The 17264-nt window shown below is 42.4% G+C and overlaps 1 protein-coding gene across 3 annotated transcripts in view; it reads left to right on the top strand.

Annotated features, from left to right (window-relative positions):
• The window catches only part of robo1 (roundabout, axon guidance receptor, homolog 1 (Drosophila)), a 440136-nt gene that overhangs the window by 108792 nt on the left and 314080 nt on the right, over window positions 1-17264 (top strand). For all 3 annotated transcript variants that reach the window (XM_046293778.1, XM_046293780.1, XM_046293781.1), the window contains one exon: window positions 11151-11477. In XM_046293778.1, the coding sequence (XP_046149734.1) occupies window positions 11151-11477 (327 nt within the window). The remainder of the gene's footprint in view (window positions 1-11150; window positions 11478-17264) is intronic.

Here is a 17264-nt window from a genome sequence, read left to right as displayed (position 1 = left end):
ACAGTAAGTCAAATGTTGGGAACATTCAACACTGGTGCACTTCTCACTAAGGCCGAAAGCACATGGGATTCCCGCTGGGGCGGGGCTTCTGTCAGTACTGGATTACTGAATGGTTTTGCAAAAAAACACATTTTACTGATTGATCAATTTAATGATAAATCAGACCTGTATAGGCTATTTGGGAATTCAACTTTAATTAACCTGAGAAGTTGGTTTATCTAGGTTAGTTTGGAAAAAGTTTACAATGTCTTGTAAACTGTAAGCTTCCTCGCGGGTAGACCACGGCACATTTCGTTGTTACCGTATGTTCCGGTTAAAACATTGTAAAAAAAAAAGCCGAAAAGGTTTTGAACATAATACATTATAAGTAAAACCTTTCCATCTCCAAGTGCTGCATTTTCAGGCACAAATGAGGGTTTAGCTTGCATGCTAAAGCTAACAAGGGAAAATAGCCATTTTGTTTTCTTGTGCTACGTTGAAATTCCTCCGCCTTGTGGAATGGAAGTTCCGCCCCGGGTAGTTCTGTTTGATTTCAGCGTGCGAAATAATTGACCGCTGACGGGTGCCTACTATATTCGTTCATGAAGAATTATTCAGGTCACACTCAAGTCATTACTTATGGTGTCCAGACGGATATCAATGTCTTATCCAATTGAACTAAGAAGTGTAAATCTGGCAATTTACATTCTGAAATAGATATTTTAAATAATATCCAAATTGATGAGATTACTAAATAACATTTTAAGGAAAAGGTTCTACTTATAACGTATTATGTTCAAACCCTTTTCGGCATTTTTTGGGGCGATGTTTTAACTGGAACACGCGGCAACAACGAAATGCACCGTGGTCTACTCGCGAGGAAGTGCAAGAGAGACAGAGATATATATCGCTGGTCAAGCTTATATCTCCTGAATTTCAATCGGCTGGCTCTTTGTCCTTTCTCGATAAATTAATAATGACCGAGCCTACCCGCGTCTGTAACGCGCCAGGTAGAAATAGCCCTGCGTTTGGCCAAACGCTCTATTTCTCAAATTTCTATAATTAGCTTTCTCAGCCCTCCTACAGAAATGTATTCGCTTACGTTACCTACTGACTACGTCAGCGAACAACACAGTGGCGGGGGAATCTTCAGCACACACACACACACACACACACACACACACGCACACGCACACGCACACGCACACACACACACACACACACACACACACACACACACACACACACACACACACACACACACACACACACACACACACACAATAATGCTTGTCTTTAACACTCCAAAAATGTGTACAATAACTTTGTATATTATGTAATCTGTTTTTCAATTTTATACAGGCTGAATCAAAATGAAAACGTCATTCTATTTTAGATTCTGATCAGGGGGCTCCAATAATGTTGTGTCTTTGGCTATGCCGGATTAAGTGATTTGACATGCTATTCTATAAAATAATTTATCCATAATTTATATTACCTGATTCATACCTAATCATGTAAATGTAATTAACTAGAGAGTCGGGCACCACAAAATAATATTTATAGAGCTGTTATCTTCCGAATAAACTCTTAAAGACCTAGTAATATTTTACATGAATAGCAGTCAATATTAATCGTCATCTGAAATTCAGTCTCATCTGAATGTTGTAAATTCTTGGTTATCTGCACGAACCCTGGCTAACAAGTTGAATCAACAATACAAAATTGGGTTTAATTATTACACATACACATATTTAAATCATAACTTGATTACAAATTACGTCATAAAGGACAAAGTCCCTAGCGGGCGGAACAGAAATGACAGCTGGTTACACAAAAGAAAAGGGGCTGGGTTTGAGTGAAAGAGTGGGAAGACTGAGGAACAAAGGGAAGAGGCTGTGCTATCGTACATACAGTATCTTATGCATTCTAAATTACCGGCCATTTGGAAAAGGAAAATGCAATAAATATTTACTCTGAACTGTGCTTCGGTAGGTTGGTGGTAGATGGAAGGCTCGGTTGCCCAACCGAGTCCTTTGTCCTTTGAAGAATGTCTCTGCTGGTAAATTGAATACGTTGTAGTAACGTCGTTGTATGGTAGATGGGATATTCTGTCTGTTCCTTCCTAACCCTCGTTTGCAGCGGCTGTTGCTAACTCGGCTAGGAGGTATCACTTCTGTAGTGAATAAGAGTTCAAAGTTCATACCATTCGCAATCAAAGCTCACGCTGATGTTGGCTTCGTTCTGTAGTTATTATCTTAACCATTCTGACATCGGACCGTTGTCCTTACGTCCTCGGTACAGGAGGTTACATTGTCGTCAAGGCTTTATATAGGAAGGGAGAGGAGGGCGTGTTTGAAAAGTTTTATAGCCCATGTCTCTTCATAAGGGCGGGCCACTGATTGAGCAGAGCACTACCTTATGAAAACCCAAATATCACATTTTAGAAGCTAAAATCACATTTCATCCCATCACAAATAATTTCATATTCAAACATTTAAATTGAACAACAATTCCATGTGAATCCGATAACTCTGATGTGTAGACTTTTTTATGTCATCTTATCATTGATGAGAATGTCTCAGATGACAACCGAACTGACATCATATTCATTAAGTACCACCGCATATGTTCAATCGCATTACCAGAATATAGTTCACCCCCCCCCCCACCTTCTGATGTTCCCAGAATCTCTATGTTGACCAAAGGCTTTTGCAACTGTCATAAACCTACCCCCAGACCAACGTCATGACAACAGCTATTTTCAGGTCTCTCCAGAAATGTTTGATCGGGTTCATGTCCAGGCTCTGGCTGGGGCACTCAAGGACATTCAGAGACCTGTCCTGAAGCCACTCCTACATTGTCTTGGCTGTGTGCTTAGGGTTGTTGTCCTGTTGGAAGGTGAACCTTCACCCCAGTCTGAGGACCTGAGTGCTCTTGAGTATGTTTTCATCAAGGATCTCTCTGTATTTTGCTCCGTTCATCTTTCCCTCGATCCTGACAGGTCTCCCAGTCCCTGCCACTGAAATAAAACCATGCTTACCCTTAGGGATGGTGCCAGGTTTCTTCCAGACGTGTCGCTTCAGTCTTTGTTTCATCAATGTGTCAGATCAGGACAGCCAACTTTATATGAATCAATGATATGCAGCCTTTTACTAGTTTGTTTTGTATTATTCCCGTTGAGAGAGAAACACCATAGGAGTTACTCAGAGACTACTGGTGAGCAGAGAGTGTTTGAGGAAAGGTCTAGTAGACTGTTGGATCAGAAGGGGTTCAGACTGCTCTCTTCTCTGGGTGGATCTGGTAACAGTTACTGCTGGGTTCGTTGGTGTGTTGGTCATTACCAAGGAACTTTTTAAGTTAGAGAGCAGGATCATCACAGAGTATTTTAGTTTTTTTAAATTACCTCCATGTTGAGCCCCAGCCTCCCTCAAGCTCATCTCTAGTGTGTTAAATGTGTGTGTGCATGTGCGTGCATGGGGTGTGTATGTGCTTGTGTGTGATTAGAGTAGAGTGTGTGCCAGAGAAAGAGAGTGTCAAAACAAAGAGAAGAATCTAGCCTGAGGCACCAATCGATCAGATGCTAGCAGCAGAATTCCCAGAAGCCCACTGGTGAGGCTGTGGATCAAATTAGTTCATCTCACATTCTATGTCAGGAGAGAGGAGAGGAGTAGGGGAAGAATGAAAGGAGGGGGTAAGATGAAGGGAGAGGAGAGTATAGGAGAAGAGGGTGGAGGAGAGAGGCGGGTGGAGGTATCCTTAAGAAAGAGTTGAATTGGCTGCACACACACACACAGTGTTCACCCCTGGGGAGGGATTAGTGACGCCACCTCCCCCTCACCAAGGTGTCTGTCAAACATCTTTCCAACACTAATACTGTGTAACTGATATGTGAACAAACATACATGCACATGCACGTTCACACAGATGCTAATGGCTTCACTCACATTTCACTTGAATGCCTTTAGTCCGAGCATGAGTATACTCATGTTATCTTCCATTCAAATTTCCCCAAAACAACTTGTTAGTAAAAACATCAGATAAAATCTAAGCCTTAATCAAGAAGATTGAAAGTGAACTGCAGCTGTAAACAGCCAGGAAGCAAGGAGAGAAAAACACTAACTATCACACAGCTCTGTCCCACAGTTTGGCCAATCTAAATGGTTAATAGTACACCCTTAAAACCCTTGCTTCGGATGGCTCTAAATTAAGCAGGATATAAATCAATGGGGGAGGGGAGAGCAGGCAGATAGACTGCAGAGCTCTTCAAAGGCCTGTTTAATAAAACATACTGGCATGCCTGTGTTCTCTGGTGAAGGGCTGTGGTGGGTGTTGGGCAGCGGCAGAGTCTTGGATGTATAGCCTAGTGAGGGGTGTTCGCGTACCGCTTACCCCTGATTATGTGCTGTCTGATCAATGGGCTAGGCTGCGCTAGCCTGGTTAGCCACGCTGTCCTGGTTAGCATGCAGGCTGCAGGATCAAAGGGATACGATGGGAGCAGGTTACTCATGGTGGATAATTAGTAGTGGCTCAGACAGAAAGATGCAACGGGCTTAAACATCTGAGACGGACGCTTTACATGTTTTACACTGGGCTTTATCAAATGTGAGATGGAGGAATAGATGAGCGTTTTGCTCTGGGTATGGGTGTTTCTCTCTCTCTTCTCTCTGTATCTCTCTGTAACACCCACACACAGACATGCAGTAATAACTCCCTGAGCGTCTCTTTAGAAGTGAAGCTCTCTAATAATTACAGTAATACCCACTCATCAGTAAGAAACCAGTGTAGGAATTAGAGAACGACCGATAATTGGCCGAGCTGATATATTGGGCCGATATTGGCCTTTTCAAGTCTATCAGCTATCGACTCTTCGGCTTTCCCGATAGACCCTCTACGTAGCAAAACTGCAGCAGTAGCAAGCTAGTTCACTCTTAAACAGAAATGTGTAGTATTGAGGGATTTATGAATTGACACAATGTCCAAAATCAAACTCCTGTTGCAAATATGATTTTATTGAATTCACTAATAATAAGGCTCATGTTATAATAATAATAATAATATATGCCATTTAGCAGACGCTTTTATCCAAAGCGACTTACAGTCATGTGTGCATACATTCTACGTATGGGTGGTCCCGGGGATCGAACCCACTACTCTGGCGTTACAAGCGCCATGCTCTACCAACTGAGCTACAGAAGGACCACATGTTGAGCTGCCCAGACATGTATGCAATAAATAAGATAGCTAGTTAGCAGATAGCTATGTGACCTGTTAGCAGATAGCTATGTGACCTGTTAGCAGATAGCTATGTGACCTGTTAGCAGATAGCTATGTGACCTGTTAGCAGATAGCTATGTAACCATCATCAGAATTTTAAAATGTAATGGTATTGAATATCGGCATAAAGTATCGGCCTCCTTGACTCCCAAAAACCGGTATAGGCATCCACCCTAACAAATCCATATTGGTCGTTCTCTAGTAGGAATTACTTTCACAACACTGTTATAGTGATATTGCTTCAGCTTACTGCCTTATTATACAGACTTCACTATCACCATTTCCTCCTCCACTGTGGACAACCAATATTCCACATAAACATGAACAGTAAAGACACAGTAGAAGCAACATAGCACCATAATAAAGTCTGTGGTAAGGGAGTGACAATGAGTGAATGGGGTATAGTGAGTCTACTCTGTATTTTTGGGGTAGCGTATTAATGATGTTCCATTGGCTTCTCTCCCTGTTTGAGTTGTAGTGGTTCATATTGACCCGGAGTCGCCTGCCTCCAATTCTGCTGACTTCCCTCATGGCCCACCGCACGAAGATGCTCTCTCAGCACCATGTTTTAGGAGGAATGGGGGGGGGGTGAATGGGGGATGGGTGGAGTAGAGAGGGCACAGATGAGGCAGTGTGGCAAGTCCACGGGATGCTGGGTTAATTAATTGTGGCCCTGTACCACCAATTAGTCCCAGCTCCCTTTAATTGGTGCTGAATGGGTTCCAAAGGCCAATGTGGGGAGATACGGGGTGCAGGGTTGGAGACACACACACAGACGTGCCATCTTCTATCCCTCAGGCATTACGACACCATGCTCATTTGCATTTAAAGCAGGTCTGATAACCACAGCTCACTGGTCTCAGAGCTGCAGTAAAGACCTGACAATTCATTAGCAATTATAGCCACTGGCTGCCATGTTGCTGCCTCATGTATTAGCTTCTAGTGGGTTCTACTGGGTCTCTACTGATATGGTCCTGGGTGGCTCGGTCTGTAGAGCATGGCGTGTGTAACACCTTGGATTGTGGGTTCTACTGGGTCTCTACTGATGTGGTCCTGGGTGGCTCGGTCTGTAGAGCATGGCGTGTACAACACCTTGGATTGTGGGTTCTACTGGGTCTCTACTGATGTGGTCCTGGGTGGCTCGGTCTGTAGAGCATGGCGTGTGTAACACCTTGGATTGTGGGTTCTACTGGGTCTCTACTGATGTGGTCCTGGGTGGCTCGGTCTGTAGAGCATGGCGTGTGTAACACCTTGGATTGTGGGTTCTACTGGGTCTCTACTGATGTGGTCCTGGGTGGCTCGGTCTGTAGAGCATGGCGTGTACAACACCTTGGATTGTGGGTTCTACTGGGTCTCTACTGATGTGGTCCTGGGTGGCTCGGTCTGTAGAGCATGGCGTGTGTAACACCTTGGATTGTGGGTTCTACTGGGTCTCTACTGATGTGGTCCTGGGTGGCTCGGTCTGTAGAGCATGGCGTGTGTAACACCTTAGATTGTGGGTTCTACTGGGTCTCTACTGATGTGGTCCTGGGTGGCTCGGTCTGTAGAGCATGGCGTGTACAACACCTTGGATTGTGGGTTCTACTGGGTCTCTACTGATGTGGTCCTGGGTGGCTCGGTCTGTAGAGCATGGCGTATGTAACACCTTGGATTGTGGGTTCTACTGGGTCTCTACTGATGTGGTCCTGGGTGGCTCGGTCTGTAGAGCATGGCGTGTACAACACCTTGGATTGTGGGTTCTACTGGGTCTCTACTGATGTGGTCCTGGGTGGCTCGGTCTGTAGAGCATGTTGTGTGTAACACCTTGGATTGTGGGTTCTGTTCCCACTGTTGCCATCCATTCATTTTGATAAAAGTTTCTGCTAAATGGATGTTGATTGACACAAAGCTGTAAGGTGTGTCTGTTCTTGCTCTTCTTATCTCTCCCCCTCTCATTTCTGCCTCATGTCTTTGATGTGGGAAATGACAGGAGTACATAGCTGGAGCATTGCGTTGCTCAACAGGAGACATTACTGTATGTAATGAAAGGCTTTAAAGGAGAAGTTACTCTATGTAATGAAAGGCTTTAAATTAGAAGTTACTGTAGCATTGCTCAGTTCTAAAGGACAAGTTACTGTATGTAATGAAAGGCTTTAAAGGAGAAGTTACTGTATGTAATGAAAGTCTTTAAAGGAGAAGTTACTCTATGTAATGAAAGGCTTTAAAGGAGAAGTTACTCTATGTAATGAAAGGCTTTAAATTAGAAGTTATTGTACCATTGCTCAGCTCTAAAGGACAAGTTACTGTAGCATTGCTCAGTTCTAAAGGACAAGTTACTGTAACATTGCTCAGCTCTAAAGGACAAGTTACTGTAGCATTGCTCAGCTCTAAAGGACAAGTTACTGTAACATTGCTCAGCTCTAAAGGACATGTTACTGTAACATTGCTCAGCTCTAAAGGACAAGTTACTGTAGCATTGCTCAGCTCTAAAGGACAAGTTACTGTAACATTGCTCAGCTCTAAAGGACAAGTTACTGTAGCATTGCTCAGCTCTAAAGGACAAGTTACTGTAGCATTGCTCAGCTCTAAAGGACAAGTTACTGTAGCATTGCTCAGCTCTAAAGGACAAGTTACTGTAGCATTGCTCAGCTCTAAAGGACAAGTTACTGTAGCATTGCTCAGCTCTAAAGGACAAGTTACTGTAGCATTGCTCAGCTCTAAAGGACAAGTTACTGTAGCATTGCTCAGCTCTAAAGGACAAGTTACTGTAGCATTGCTCAGCTCTAAAGGACAAGTTACTGTATCATTGCTCAGCTCTAAAGGACAAGTTACTGTATAATTGCTCAGCTCTAAAGGACAAGTTATTGTACCATTGCTCAGCTCTAAAGGACAAGTTATTGTACCATTGCTCAACTCTAAAGGACAAGTTATTGTACCATTGCTCAGCTCTAAAGGACAAGTTACTGTATCATTGCTCAGCTCTAAAGGACAAGTTACTGTATAATTGCTCAGCTCTAAAGGACAAGTTATTGTACCATTGCTCAGCTCTAAAGGACAAGTTATTGTACCATTGCTCAACTCTAAAGGACAAGTTATTGTACCATTGCTCAGCTCTAAAGGACAAGTTACTGTAGCATTGCTCAGCTCTAAAGGACAAGTTATTGTACCATTGCTCAGCTCTAAAGGACAAGTTATTGTACCATTGCTCAACTCTAAAGGACAAGTTATTGTACCATTGCTCAGCTCTAAAGGACAAGTTACTGTATAATTGCTCAGCTCTAAAGGACAAGTTACTGTATCATTGCTCAGCTCTAAAGGACAAGTTCATGTATAATTGCTCAGCTCTAAAGGACAAGTTACTGTAGCATTGCTCAGCTCTAAAGGACAAGTTATTGTACCATTGCTCAACTCTAAAGGACAAGTTATTGTACCATTGCTCAACTCTAAAGGACAAGTTATTGTAGCATTGCTCAGCTCTTAAGTTACTGTATTATGTAATGACAGTGTGACATTACTCTGAGACTGGTTGTTGAACTGCTCTCTGCTGCTGTGCGTATAATCAGCACCTGTCTAGGATTACTTACTTACATAACCTGCTACCATTTCTCTCTGTTCCTATGGATCACAATTAATGTGTTGTCCTGTCATCTTCAGAGTTACACATACAGATGATGTAACAGTGTTAAGGATAGTGGTGGAAAAAGTTCCCAATTGTCATACCTGAGTAAAAGTACATCAAATTTGATTTCATTTGTCACATGTGCCGAATACAAAAGGTGTAAAAAAACTTGCTGTGAAAGGCTGAATACAACAGGTGTAAAACTTACTGTGAAGGCTGAATAAAACAGGTGTAGAACTTACTGTGAAGGCTGAATACAACAGGTGTAGAACTTACTGTGAAGGCTGAATACAACAGGTGTAGAACTTACTGTGAAGGCTGAATACAACAGGTGTAGAACGTACTGTGAAGGCTGAATACAACAGGTGTAGAACTTACTGTGAAGGCTGAATACAACAGGTGTAGAACTTACTGTGAAGGCTGAATACAACAGGTGTAGAACTTACTGTGAAGGCTGAATACAACAGGTGTAGAACTTACTGTGAAAGGCTGAATACAACAGGTGTAGAACTTACTGTGAAAGGCTGAATACAACAGGAGTAGAATTTACTGTGAAGGCTGAATACAACAGGTGTAGAACTTACTGTGAAAGGATGAATACAACAGGTGTAGAACTTACTGTGAAAGGCTGAATGCAACAGGTGTAGAACTTACTGTGAAAGGCTGAATACAACAGGTGTCAAACTTACTGTGAAAGGCTAAATACAACAGGTGTAGAACTTACTGTGAAAGGCTGGATACAACAGGTGTAGAACTTACTGTGAAATGCTGAATACAACAGGTGTAGAACATACTGTGAAAGGCTGAATAAACAACAGGTGTAGAACTTACTGTGAAATGCTGAATACAACAGGTGTAGAACTTACTGTGAAAGGCTGAATACAACAGGTGTAGAACTTACTGGGAAATGCTGAATACAACAGGTGTAGAACGTACTGTGAAGTGCTGAATACAACAGGTGTAGAACTTACTGTGAAATGCGGAATACCACAGGTGTAGAACTTACTGTGAAAGGCTGAATACAAGAGGTGTAGAACTTACTGTGAAATGCTGAATACAACAGGTGTAGGACTTACTGTGAAATGCTTACTTGCAAGCCCTTAACCAACAATGCAGTTTTAAGAAAAATAAGAGTTAACAACATATTTACTAAATAAACCAAAGTTTAAAAAAGTAACACAATAAAATAACAATAACTAAGGCTATATACAGGTGTTACTGATACCGAGTCAATGTGCGGGCTACAGGTTAGTTGATGTAATTGATGTAATATGTACATGTAGGTAGAGGTAAAGGGACTATGCCGCCCTAGAACGTTGGACTAGTAATCAAAAAGTTGCACGTTCAAATCCCCGAGCTGATAAGGTACAATTCTGTCATTCTGCCCCTGAACAAGGCAGTTAACCCACTGTTCCTAGGCCATCATTGAAAATAAGAATTTGTTCTTAACTGACTTGTCTAGTTAAATAAAGGTAAAATAAATAAAGATAATGAACAGAGAGTCACAGCAGTGTAAAACAAGGGGGCCAATGCAAATGATCCTGGTAGTCCTTTGATGAACTGTTCAGGAGTCTTATGGCTTGGGGATAGAAGCTGTTAAGGAACCTTTTGGTCCTAGACTTGGCCCTCCAATTTTTTTGGGCCTTCTGGGCCGTACACACTACCCTCTGTAGTTCCTTGCAGTCGGATACCGAGCAGTTGCCATACCAGGCGGTGAGGAAGTCAGTCAGTCAGTCAGTCAAAGATCAGTCAGTCAAAGATACCTTAATAGAAAATGACTCAAGTAAAAGTGAAAGTAACTTTCACTACTTCAGTAAAGGTATTTGGTTTTAAAAATAAAAAGTATAAATGATTTCAAATACCTTATATTAAGCAAACCAGGCAGCACCATTTTCTTGTTTTTCTTATTTTACTGATAGCCAGAGGCACATTCCAACTCTAAGATATCATTTACAATGAAGCATGTGTGTTTAGTGAGTCTGCCAGATCAGAGGAAGTAGGGATGAACTGGGATGTTCTCTTGATAAGTGTGTGAATTAGACCATTTCCCTGTCATTCTAACAAAATGGCTGTCAGGGAAAATGTATGGAATAAAAATTACATAATAAATATAAAAGTTGTCAGAAATATAAATAGTAAAGAAAAGTACAGAAACCCCCCAAAACTACTTAGTACTTTCAAGTATTTTTATTGAAGTACTTTACAGCACTAGGTAAGGATAGGGTAAAGAGTCCTAGCTGGCCTGTTGACCCCTAAAATATAGTGTTCTCAACTCTCTCTCCTCTTCTCTTCCCAGGATCCCGTCTGCGCCAGGAGGACTCCCCACCCCGGATCGTAGAGCACCCCTCTGACCTGATCGTGTCCAAGGGGGAGCCCGCCACCCTCAACTGCAAGGCGGAGGGGCGGCCCAGTCCCACGGTGGAGTGGTACAAGGACGGGGAGCGGGTTGAAACGGACCGGGACAACCCTCGATCTCAACGCATGCTGCTGCCCAGCGGCTCCCTCTTCTTCCTACGCATCGTCCACGGACGACGCTCCAAACCAGATGAGGGCTCCTACGTCTGCGTCGCCCGCAACTACCTGGGAGAAGCTGTCAGCCACAACGCCTCGTTGGAAGTGGCATGTAAGTGCAGCTCATGTTGGGGCTTTTCTTATTTCCTCTTGGGCCTCTGGGCCTCTGGGCCTCTGGGCCTCTGGGTTTGGTGTGAATGGAAGAGAAGGGGGGTTTAGACTGGAGCTGGGGCTGAATAGAAGACTCTAGTTTCCTACTCTATTTCCCCCTCAATGTGCTCATTGAGTTGGATAATCTCACAGGAGATGGTTCAGGATGTGTTTGGCCCATTTGGGGAGGCCTCGGGGCAGATTGGCCTGAGCATCCCAGGGGGGGGGGGGGTGCTCCTGTAAAGGGCCCTTGGTAGGGGGGTCAGGAGCTACAATAGGAAGAAACTGCTTTCTGTTGTCCTTCTAGCTCTGGTGTTTGTCAGGGAGATGGATCAGAGTTTTTATACACAAACCAGTGTTTGGTCATCTTTTAGTAGAGAGAGTTACTTACCTCAGTTGTTTCCTTGGTTGTAGACTAGACTAGTGGAGCTCCTCTTTATTGCCTGCTAGACGGTCTTAATGATAGACCTGCTTTGATGTGGAGGGGGCATTCCATCATTGTGAGGGTCAGTGACGACGCTGAAAGGTTTGGGACTAAAAGCTTTCAAACAAATAGACATTGACATTAATATACAGTACATAGAAAGAGGACGGACACTGCTGCTTAGTCAGTTAACTCTTAGCATAATGATTGGTGCTCTTTGTTGACAAATTTGTCCTCAAGGCTGGTTGGTTTCTGAGGTCCGATCTTAGACATGTTATCTGTACTGTGTCTCTACTGGCTGGTCTGAGGTCAGCTCTTAGACACAGTATCCGTGCTGTTTGGAGAGGGAACGTTGAGAAGAGGATCTCAGATATCAACCGCTTCTCAAGCATGTCTAGGAGCTGTCACCAAGGCCCTCATTGTAATCTAATCGAAAGAGAGGTGTTCGGGGGATGGGCGGTGGTCTTTTTTAGGGTGCTGGTGACTGGCTGGGGCTGGAGGGGAGGATCTGATGGTGTGTAGGGAAGTGGGGATGAATACTAAAGGGCACATGAGCAGGCAAGATACATTCTGTATGTCAGCTGTGGAGTTACTATACTTTCTTAGTATTTGGTTGTGGATGATGTGTATACTTATAACTCTTGATGTACCATCAGGTGTGTACTACAACAGAGCAGTATTTCAAGATAACTGAAAGAGCCATAATTAAAAAGATGAATGAAAAAGGATTCAATTGTTGCTTTCAATGCCTCTGCCTTTGAAATGAGAGAGCCTGGCACCATGGGAGGACCATGGGAATATAGTAGCAGTGGGTCGGTCACAGAAGGCCGCAGCTGAAACCATACCCTGTGTGTTAGTGGTGGTGGGGACAGTGTCATGTCCTCATCTCTTAGATCTCACCCCAGAGTCAGGCTCTGCTGCCCCAAACTGATGACTGTTCCTCTGCTGTCTTTTATTCACTCAGTCACTCACCCTGCATGGTTAGAGGCCTGCCTTCAGGAATACTGAAGGCCTCCCAATGAATACATCAAATAGAAATATCAAGGAAAATAAACAGAGAGTCAAACAGGGCCTCAGTTTCCATAAATTAGAATGCTAAAAATATTCCCCCCAAAAGTGGACGATATGGGGTATTTATTTCAGAGGTGGGTTCTTCAAGTAGAAGAACAAGAGGTTTGGCTGGAGCAGGATGGTAGCAGGACAGGAGCGGTGCAGGCCAGAGTAGAGACAGTGGCTGGCCTGGCCCTGCCCACAGCACTGGGCTGCTTATTCTGGACCAGGTTCAAAAGGACCCATAATGACAAGGTTCTGAGCTGCAGCCCTCTCTTGCTGTCTCACTCTGACCTCCATTCTCTACCACTCACACTCCCCCACATATCATTTTGTTGTCGGAGCAGCCAGGATAGAACCCTGCAGGAGAGAGAAGGAGAGAGCAGAGAAAACTAAGCACTGAGCTTTTACAAGACCTTGTTTAAACTTCAGGACAGGGCCTAAGTACCCTACCTGCCATGGCCTGAGTATACAGGCCTTTTAAAAACATTATTTGGACTTTGCATGCTTGTGTTTGCTGAAAAATGTTAGCCGAATCTCAAATGTATCCTAGTTTATCCATTGACATTTTAGCGTTTTATTCCAAGTATTTTTTGGCTAATTCCACGGTGAGTTCGTGAAACTCCAGAGAAGGAAGTTAACGCATTAACAGTGTTTACTCTACCAAGCTCTCAGAGCCCTGCAAGAACACTGTTATTCTGACGACCTGGCTTTTACAGTTCTCCTACACTCGAGCGACTGTAAACATAAGTTACAACAAGTCATGTTTTGCCAGGTTGGGGAGAGCTAACCCAGTTTGTTTGGTTTATCATTAATGACACACAGTACAGAGCCGCAATCTCTCCATCCGACCCTCTTAATATAGACAAGGTTAATGCATTCACCATGAATCGTGGTAGTCGTGTTTATTCTATACTATATTACTATATACTATACTATACTTAAACAATAAGGCACGAGGGGTGTGGTATATGGCCAATATACCACTGTTTTATTCTTTTTTTAATGAACCTGTATTAAGGGATACAGCCTTTAGCCGTGGTATATTGACCATATACCACAAACCCCTGAGGTACCTTATTGCTATTAAAAACTGGTTGCCAACATAATTAGAACAGTAAAAATAAATGTTTTGTCTTACCCATGGTATAAGATATGATATACCACTACTTTCAGCCAATCAGCATTCAGGGCTTGAACCACCCAGTTTATAATATACTGTAATTGCCTAGTTAAATAAGGTTAAATACAAATAAATAAACAAGTATATAATATACTATACTATATAATACTATACTATAGTGTGCTGTACTACAGTACTATACTATTTGTTATATACTATACCATACTGTACTATAATATAATATACCGTACTGTACTATACTATACCATACTGTACTATACTATAGTGTTCCGCAATGTACTGTACTATACTATACCATAGTGTACGCTACTGTAGTGTACTATATTATACTATACTGTGCTATACTATAATGTGCTATATTATACTGTACTATACTGTACTGTACTATACTATAATATACTATACTATGCTGTACTGTACTATGCTGTACTATACTATGCTGTTCTATACTATAGTGTACTGTACTATACTATACTGTGCTATTCTATAATGTACTATTCTATAATGTACTATACTATAGTGTAATATACTATACTGTACTGTACTATACTATAGTGGACTATACTATGCTATAGTGTACTATACTAGACTATACTGTACTATACTATAATGTACTGTACTATTCTCTAATGTACTATACTATAGTTTACTATACTATACTGTACTATACTAGACTGTACTATACTGTACTGTACTATGCTATACTGTACTATACTATACTGTACTGTCTATACTCAAACGGGGACAAGGTTCGATTAATTCTCTCTCTATTGATGTTTGCTTTGTATTTGTAATGGAGACGGCAAGTATTGAGACAGCTTTGTTCCTATTTAATAGCATGGAGCGCAAAGAGAGATAGAGATGTACTGTTTAACTACAGAGAGGACTGATTGACTGACTGGTTGGCTGACTGGCTGACTGACTGGCTGACTGACTGGTTGGCTGACTGGCCGACTGGCTGACTGACTGGCTGACTGGCTGACTGACTGGCTGACTGAACCTGCTCTCTAGCAGAGAGAGCAGAGAGAGTGCAGAGTCCTCTGACTGCACTGCAGGCTACATTAAGTCATGTACTGTATCCAGCTGCCTTTCAAAGAATGACAAAAATTCCCCACCCCAGTTTTTTATGCTTTCTTTACTCAAAACATAGAACTCTGGGATTTTTTAAACTGCAGCTGTTAAAACAAGAATCAAAGCCAGAAACAGTTTTAGACTTAACGAAATAGAAAACAAAGGTATTCTAGAGACAGTCTTCCAAAGGGCCGACCATTATCCTCATCTCTGACTTTTTACTGTGTGTTAATGTGTTAACACTGTGTAGGTGCCACTGTGTAGGTCTCCCCTTTCTCTCCTTCTCTGCCCTCTCTCTCTCTCTCTCTCTCTCTCTCTCTCTCTCTTTCTCTCTCTTCCACTCACACACTAACACACACATGCAGTGCTGTGTACAGTTGACTATCAACCTTGGCTGTATCAAAGTAGTTTCCTCTTACCCATTGTACAGTACAGACTACAGAGTGCTGAAAGGCACTAAGAATAGCTTCCTGCTTGCCTGGAGGGTCGGTGGGTGAGATAGTGAAGTGAGGTAATGGACGGCACGCTGCTCCACTTGACAGAGATATAACCCTGGGGTCTGCTGTTTGTCTAGTGGCCTAGCTGGCTGGCTGGCTGGCTGCACAGAGCTACTGATCACACAAGCACAGCACAGCACAGCACAGCACAGCACAGCACAGCACAGCACAGCACAGCACAGCACAGCACAGCACAGCACAGCACAGCACAGCACAGCACAGCACAGGGCTCACTGCTGGGCTCATGAACATATGGATAGACATGGCTCTCTGGAGTTCTGAGTCACTCCATTGAGAAAGAGAACGAGAGATGTACAGTTGAAGTCAGAAGTTTAATTACACTTAGGTTGGAGTCATTAAAACTCATTTTTCAACCACTCCACAAATTTCTTGTTAACAAAATATAGGTTTGCAAGTCGATTAGGACATCTACTTTGTGCATGACGCAAATCATTTTTCCAACAATTGTTTACAGACAGATTATTTCATTTATATTTCACTCTATCACAATTCTAGTGGGTCAGAAGTGTACATACACTAAGTTGACTGTGTTTTTAAAAAGATTAGAAAATTCCAGAAAATGATGTCATGGCTTTAGAAGCTTCTGATAGACTAATTGACATCATTTGATTAAATTGGAGGTGCACCTGTGGATGTATTTCAAGTCCTACCTTCAAACTCAGTGCCTCTTTTCTTGACATCATGGAACAATCAAAAGAAAACAGCCAAGATCTCAGTACGCAAGTATAAAACACCATGTGACCATGCAGCCGACATACCGCTCAGGAAGGGAACGTGTTCTGTCCTGGAGATGAACGTTCTTTGGTGTGAAAAGTGCAAATCAATCCCAGAACAACAGCAAAGGACCTTGTGAAGATGCTAGAGTAAACAGTACAAAAGTATCTATATCCACAGTAAAACGAGTCCTATATCGACATAATCTGAAAGGCTGCTCAGCAAGGAAGAAGCCACTGCTCCAAAACCGCCATTAAAAAGCCAGACTACGGTTTGCAACTGCACATGGGGACAGATATCATACTTTTTTTGAGAAATGTCCTCTGGTCTGATGAAACAAAAATAGAACCGTTTGGCCATAATGACCATTGTTATGTTTGGAGGAAAAAGGGGGAGGATTGCAAGCCGAAGAACACCATCCCAACAGTGAACTGAACTGAAAAAGCACGTGCGAGCAAGGAGGCCTACAAACCTGACTCAGTTACACCAGCTCTGTCAGGAGGAATGGGCCAAAATTCACCCAACTTATTGTGGGAAGCTTGTGGAAGGCTACCTGACACGTTTGACCCAAGTTAAACAATTTAAAGTCAATGCTACCAAATACTAATTGAGTGTATGTAAACTTCTAACCCACTGGGAATGTGATGAAATAAATAAAAGCTGAAATAAATAATTCTCTCTACTATTATTCTAATATTTCACATTCTTAATATAAAAGTAGTGATCCTAACTGATTTAAAACAGGGAATTGTATTAGGATTAAATGTTAGGAATTGTGAAGAACTGAGTTTAAATGTATTTGGCTAAGGTGTATGTAAATTTCTGACT

Source organism: Oncorhynchus gorbuscha, linkage group LG13, assembly GCF_021184085.1.
Source record: "Oncorhynchus gorbuscha isolate QuinsamMale2020 ecotype Even-year linkage group LG13, OgorEven_v1.0, whole genome shotgun sequence".
NCBI lineage: Eukaryota > Metazoa > Chordata > Actinopteri > Salmoniformes > Salmonidae > Oncorhynchus > Oncorhynchus gorbuscha.
This window is presented reverse-complemented; position numbering and strand designations above follow the sequence as displayed.